The sequence below is a fragment of the Myotis myotis genome, unplaced genomic scaffold (assembly GCF_014108235.1).
Source record: "Myotis myotis isolate mMyoMyo1 unplaced genomic scaffold, mMyoMyo1.p scaffold_m19_p_20, whole genome shotgun sequence".
Lineage (NCBI taxonomy): Eukaryota > Metazoa > Chordata > Mammalia > Chiroptera > Vespertilionidae > Myotis > Myotis myotis.
Window position 1 is genome coordinate 12,994,992 of NW_023416325.1, and position 7,479 is coordinate 13,002,470.

The following is a 7,479-nucleotide window of genomic DNA, read 5'->3' on the forward strand; positions in this document are numbered from 1 at the left end:
CATGGTCTATTCAAGATGTTTTCTATCACATTTTCAATATATTAAAGCACAAATATTTAGAATTAGTTCTGTTGCTCATCCTGGTTGTGCTACAGCTGAACTAACCAAGTGACTTAAACTAGTGACTTCACCCTCATGGGCCTCATTTCAACATGTTTTGCTTGAGACCATTCTTAGGGTGCTCAGGTGCAACGGGAGCAGGGGTTTAAAGTATGGAGGGGGTAACACTGTCAAGTTACCAGACAGGACAGGAATGAATTTTTAGAGCTTCTAACCTTCTGTGGGTCATGCATGCCATTGAAGAATCCAATAAAACCTCTTACCCCCAAAGTGCCCTGGCCTTACACATGTGACCCAGAGTTTTAGGGATTCTGTGGACACCCTCCCCCCTTTCCATGGGCTTCAGATTTTAAAACTCCAGTTCTGCCCGGCTGGTGTTGCTCAATGGTTGAGCATCGACCTATGAACCAGAAGGTCCCAGTTCGATTCCCAGTTAGGGCACATGCCCGGGTTGTGGGCTCCGTCCCCAACGGGGGGCGTGCAGAAGGCAGCTGATCAATGATTCTCTCTCATTACTGATGTTTCTATCTCTCCCTCTCCCTGCCTCTCTGAAACCAGTAAAAATATATTTAAAACTCCAGTTCCAAGCTTTTGTACTTTAGTCCCCACGTCCCATCAGTGGACAGGCCTGAAAAATGGCAAATTCAATGGAAAAATCTAACTCAATTTTCCTAGACTTGAGTAAATGTTAATGCTTCGAAATCTTGGATTGGAAATATTGACTGTTTCCCCAAAGTTCTGTCACGTAAGCAGTAGCTCCTTACAGGTGTGGGTAGTGCTGCACCCACCCAAAGCACAGCACCGTGTAGCCCAGACCAGGCCCAGCAGGCTATCCACTCCTGTGGGCAGACAGGTTTGACACAGAAACTTTAATAACAACTTGAAACCAGTAGAGCTGAGGGGTGACAAGAGAGAACAGAAGAGGTAGACCCGCCAGCTGCACGCTCCCAGCCAGTATTCTTCCCCTTCTTCAGCCTCAGCTTCCACGGAATCCACGCCCACCTCTTCATAATCTTTCTCCAGAGCTGCCAGGTCCTCCCGGGCCTCGGAGAACTCCCCTTCCTCCATGCCCTCCCCCACATACCAGTGCACAAAGGCTCGCTTTGCATACATGAGATCGAACTTATGGTCCAGGCGGGCCCAGGCCTCGGCGATGGCGGTGGTGTTGCTCAGCATGCACACAGCCCGCTGCACCTTGGCCAGGTCTCCTCCAGGGACGACGGTGGGGGGCTGGTAGTTGATGCCCACCTGCCAGAGAAGGGGAAAAAAGCGCTGTGTGAAGCTTCCTTCAAACCCAGAAATGGTGGCTACTTTCCCAGAAACGGAAGGCAGGTAGGCACCCTCTGGCGACCTGACAGAAGGCTTAGTTCAATCTGCAGTCTCTGAGCCCTTCTTTGTGCCAGGCAAGAAGGTGATGGTTTCCAGACAAGGAAAGACAAGTGTCCAGAGCCGCTACGCTGGCTCAGTCCCAGCTGCCTGAGGGGCTGCCCAGCAACTATGCCATGTGATAGGCACCGTGGTGATTCAACTGTCTTCCTTCTGAGGAAGGACACCGTCCTGGATTCTTCATAGGTTACTTTCTCCATAGGCTTCAAGAGGAGAACTGATCTCCATGGGGGAAGCCTTTCTCACCTAGTACACAACCGTGATGGTATTGCAAGGGAAGATCATAGTCCTGCTTTCCCACCAAATAATCAGTGTGTGTATAGCAGAGTGACAGGTACACTGCCAGAGGACCTAGAACCACTGCAGGTGGTCTGTGTGTGTGCTAAGTAGGAGGGAGGGGTGACATTCCAGGCTTCAGGAGAGAGAGGGCCAGAGGTATTGGCAGCAGAATGCAAACAGGGTCAGCTAGAGTTAGGGTCAGCAAACTTTGTCTATAAAGGGTGAGACAGTATGTACTCTATGCTGGATGGGCCATGCACTCTGTCACAGCCACTCAATTATGTCTTTGTAGCACAAAAGCAGCCACAACAATAGGCCCCTGAATGAGTGTGGCTGTATTCAGGTTAAACTTTACATAGTCAGGCACTTGTCCACCAACCACACTGATCCCTGAACTAGAGGAAGAGAACCCAGTGTAGGAAGTCCTAGTTAAGAACACAGCACAGGCTCTGGCTGGGTGGCTCAGTTGGTTGGAACGTCATCCCATACACCAAAAGGTGGTGGGTTCGATTCCCAGTCAGGGCACATATCCGGGTTGCAGGTTCGAACCCTGGTTGGAGAATGTGTGGGAGGCAACCAATCTCACATCGATGTTTCTCTCACTCTAAAATCCTCCCCCCGACGTCCTGCAAAAGAAGAACCCAGCACAGCAGGCCCACTAGAAGCAGTTGAGGGTCTGAGCCAGAGGAGACAGCATGAGAAGCAAGGGAAACACAGATCCCGGAGGGAAAGAGTAGACAGGGTTCAGTAATCAAGGACAGAGCAAAGCTGAAACACGACGGCAAGGTTTTGTCTCTGTATCAAATGGAAGGCTGGTACAAACTGGGGTTTTAGGCAAATTCAGGCCAGAATTTCTAGGCTTAGTGAGAGAAATAAAAGGCTGTTGCCTTTTTTTTTCCCCAACAAAGATATTCATAGTAATTTTTCACTAAATCAAACACTTCATAGGACATTTAAATTTAGTTTAATTTCTACATACCTATGGAATCAAGTGGGATTTAATGACACCAAAAGTAATATCCCAATTTCAAATATTAACATGAATTACCAAAATGCCCAGAGACTTCTTTTTTTTTTTTTTAAATAAATTTTATTGATTTTTTTACAGAGAGGAAGGGAGAGGGATAGAGAGTTAGAAACATCGATCAGCTGCCTCCTGCACACTCCCCACTGGGGATGTGCCCGCAACCAGGGTACATGCCCTTGACCGGAATCGAACCCGGGACCCTTCAGTCCGCAGGCTGACGCTCTATCCACTGAGCCAAACCGGGCAGGCGAGACTTCTTATTATAAGAAAAAAATATCTTATTTCTCAGGCTAATAAACATTTCCCACACTAATTCCACCACCTGAACAGGGGAACAGAGACCCTTCAGAAAATTTCAGGTTCTATTAAAAAATATTCTTGCGCCACAGATAAACAGTGTGATGACTCAGGAGGGAAATTCAAAAGACACCACTGGATAAATGAGCACTCTGGTACACTAACTGATGACCAAGAGCCTAGCTGCCATGGAACGGGGTATTCTCCACAAGGGCAGCATCCCTTCGCAGGGTCTGCTGCATGCTGAAAGGTAAAACCACTCGTTATCACCCAGTCCTACCTTAAATCCCGTTGGGCACCAATCCACAAACTGGATGGTGCGCTTGGTCTTGATGGTGGCAATGGCCGCGTTGACATCTTTCGGGACCACATCCCCCCGGTACAACATGCAGCAGGCCATGTACTTGCCATGGCGAGGGTCACACTTGACCATCTGGTTGGCAGGCTCAAAGCAGGCGTTGGTGATCTCAGCCACGGACAGCTGCTCATGGTAGGCCTTCTCAGCTGAGATGACTGGGGCGTAGGTGGCCAGGGGGAAGTGGATGCGGGGGTACGGGACCAGGTTGGTCTGGAATTCCGTCAAGTCCACGTTCAGGGCCCCATCAAAGCACAGGGAGGCCGTGATGGAGGACACGATCTGCCCAATCAGACGATTGAGGTTGGTGTACGTGGGCCGCTCAATGTCCAGGTTGCGCCGACATATGTCATAGATGGCTTCGTTGTCCACCATGAAGGCACAGTCGGAATGCTCCAGGGTCGTGTGGGTGGTCAGGATGGAGTTGTAGGGCTCCACCACGGCCGTGGACACCTGGGGGGCTGGGTAAATGGCAAATTCTAGCTTGGACTTCTTGCCGTAGTCGACCGAGAGCCGTTCCATAAGCAGAGATGCAAACCCAGAGCCGGTGCCGCCCCCGAAGCTGTGGAAGATGAGGAAGCCCTGCAGCCCCGTGCACAGATCCGCCTGAGAGAAAGCAGAGACCGTGAGCAATGCCTTTCGAAGCCACACCGCCAACCTCCCACAAGCCTAGGTCACTTCTCTTTGACTCCACAAGGTTAAATGGATCCCAGTCACCCCAGGTAACATGCATTCCACTGAAGGGGAGGCAAAGCAGACACACAGATGTACGGATGGATGCATCGCAGCCACACCGGGAAGGAGGACCATGGGTTCATGATTCTGCCTTGGGTTTTGCCAAAATGACCCTGGAAGGCTTCCTGGCACCTTCTTACCAATTTGCGGATCCGGTCCAGGACCAGGTCAACAATCTCCTTGCCGATGGTGTAGTGGCCTCTGGCGTAATTATTGGCTGCATCGTCCTTCCCGGTGATCAGTTGCTCAGGGTGGAAGAGCTGCCTGTAGGTCCCTGTGCGCACTTCATCTACAAAGAGGACACATGTGCCATGGCCTTTAAGGATGATTGTTAACTCAGCAGCATGGACAGTCATGGGGACCGTTCAATTCTACCAAGCACGTGCTGTTCCTGGTAGGTCAATAGCATCAGTGTATCACAGGGAGGCTCTATGTAATACACAGAGCACATCTGCAATCTATGGCTCTAGGGAGGTAAACTCAACTCATGGCACAAATACCAGCTTGACCGGTTCCCAAAGAAGAGAACAGAGTGCTCACCCCTGCACACAAGACTACAAGTGCATATTTCTTTCACACCAAATGGTATAATTTTAAATGATTCATACTGAACAGTCACTAGGTCAGTGTGCTTTTTGCCAGGCAGTCCTATCAGGGCACCTGTGTGGCCTGGTCTCAGACTTTAGGGTGACATCTGTCATCTCTGGGTGACCACTGACAGGTCTGTCTTTGTAGATCTCCTCAGGCTTCTAATCTGGAGGGACCAAATGAATGTTCTCTACTTACCTATGTCTGAGACACAGGTTAAGACTCTTGTGCATCAGCTGAGAGAGTGCACAGCATTAAGAAAGAATGAGTGCCAAGTGCCCTGCAGGCAGGATCTACAGCTGCCTGGGCTGAGGCAGTCATGAATGAATGAATCTGTTATGAGCCCAGCTTACCCCTGGCAAAGCCTTTTCTGTAGGTTAGGTTTTTCTAAATCGGGAGCCCAAGCCCCACATTTCAAGCACTAACCTTTCAGTTTCTCGCCTAACATGGTCACGGCTTACCTGTGTGTCCATCCATCCTTTCTGCAGAGGAATTCCAAGGAGAACCCTTGGGGATTAACTAGGCTCTCTCAGCCACCCTGCTTGCCCGAGTACATACCAACCACGGTGGGCTCCAGGTCCACAAACACTGCTCTGGGCACATGCTTGCCAGCCCCAGTCTCGCTGAAGAACGTGTTGAACGAGTCGTCCCCACCGCCAATGGTTTTGTCACTCGGCATTTGCCCGTCAGGCTGAATGCCATGTTCAAGGCAGTATAATTCCCAGCAGGCATTGCCGATCTGGACCCCGGCCTGTCCCACGTGGATAGAAATGCACTCGCGCTGGGAAACAGAACATACATGTGAGACCCCTGCCCCACCACCTCACGGCCATTGTCACTATATGGCATGCAAATAAAACCTGATCCATAAATTAGGCGTCATATATGCCTTAATGACAGGAATGCATTCTGAGGAATGCACCATTAGGCAATGTCTCGTCATTGTTTGATCATCATAGCATGCACTTACACAAACCTACTACACACCTAATTATATGGCAAAGACGACTGCTCTTAGGCTATAAACCTATTGCTGTATTGAATACTGTAGGTAATTATAACACAATGCTAAGTATTTGTGTATCTAAACACAAAAAAGTACAGTAAAAATACAGTATAAAATATAAGAAATGGTACACCTATATAGGGCACTTATCCTGAATGAAGCTTGCAGTCCTGGAAGTGAGTGAGTGGTGAGTGAATGTGAAGGCCTAGGACATCACTGTACACTACTACAGACTTTATGAACACTGTCACCCTCCTCCTTCCTTCCGACAGGGTCAGAGACAGAATATCGAAGCTGTCAATGATGATGCCCCATATACAGGGATGTAGATCGAATGGAAACATCAAGGAGAAACTGGCTGGGTAAGGCAATGAACACCATAATAGGGACTGTCAGGAGGAAGTAAAAGGTGGCTGGAGGATGAGTAGGAATAAGAAATCAATGTCGAGACATAAAGGAACACAGGGGACTGTCATGGCAATGTGGCTGTAGCTATGGCGTGTTGGAGCAGTGGTCAGATTAAGGAGCTTTCTGACATTCATGAGAAGAGACGATATTTAACATGGAGAGGGTGTGAAACGGAGCACTCACCGTTTCATTTTGTAAATTTGTTGCTGGTTCTGTTGACCCTATTTGGCACAAAATGCTCCCTGTGGCATTGAATTGGTGGAAGAAATAAAACTTACTAGTATCTATGCTTTACAACATTATTGTCTGAAAATATGTCCAAACTATAGGGACGGGCTGGCACCACACTACCACAGAAAGTTTTTACCATAAACCCTCAATTTTGTGGACCTCAATTTAAAGAAACTTCGGATATAACGGACAAAATTTCAGGTCCGTTTGTCATGTGAAAATTCACACATTGTTAATTTTAAAATGCTTTTAACCAAGATTTACTTATAACTAAATCAACAGGTGTTTCTGTTATGAATTCACTGACATTTTAAACACATTTTAGCGAATAGGCCATATGTTGAAAAAAACCACTGCAGCAATTTCGCCGACATAAATATCACATATCTAACAATAGGGTGGCGAAGGGGGGGGGGGGCTAGAAGGAGTCAATGTAATACTTTCAACAATAAAGATTAAAAAGTTATTACGACTCTATAACTACAGTCTACATATTTAAACCCAAGAGTCGCCGCTGGTAAGCGTGATCACACCATGTCTCCCGCAGTAACTGGTTCCATGGCCCCCAGGCATGACTTACTACAGCAGGTTTGTGTGTTTTTTAAAAATATATTTTATTGATTTTTTTACAGAGAGGAAGGGAGAGGGATAGAGAGTTAGAAACATTGATGGGAGAGAAACATGGATCAGCTGCCTCTGCACACCCCCTGCTGGGGATGGTACATGCCCTTGACCAGAATCGAACCCGGGACCTTTCAGTCCGCAGGCCGACGCTCTATCCAGTGAGCCAAACCCAGGGTGGGTAGGGTGTCCAACGACCCTTTCACAGGGGTCGCCTAAGACCATCGGAAAACACATATATAATTACATATTGTTTTTGTGATTAATCGCTGTGCTTTAATTATGTTCAATTTGTAACAATGAAATTGGGGGTCACCACAACATGAGGAACTGTATTAAAGGGTCGCGGCATTAGGAAGGTTGAGAACCACTGGGTCAGGGCGACTCCAGCATTTTAATGAGCGCCCCATGACCTCCCACTTGCTGGGGCGGGGGGCGGAGGGGAGGCGGGTGTAAACCTGGAGCATGTCCGGCGCCCGACCTGGA

The 7,479-nt window shown here is 48.3% G+C and overlaps 1 protein-coding gene across 1 annotated transcript; it reads right to left on the minus strand.

Annotated features, from left to right (window-relative positions):
* Positions 1–1,104: 1,104 nt before the first annotated feature.
* On the minus strand, positions 1,105–7,026 carry LOC118678375 (putative tubulin-like protein alpha-4B). The gene is given in 5 exon segments (XM_036353998.1): positions 1,105–1,308; positions 3,330–3,598; positions 3,600–4,010; positions 4,280–4,428; positions 5,286–7,026. Coding segments are annotated over 5 exon segments (1,029 nt in total). The 5' UTR covers positions 5,407–7,026; the 3' UTR covers positions 1,105–1,229.
* Positions 7,027–7,479: the final 453 nt, after the last annotated feature.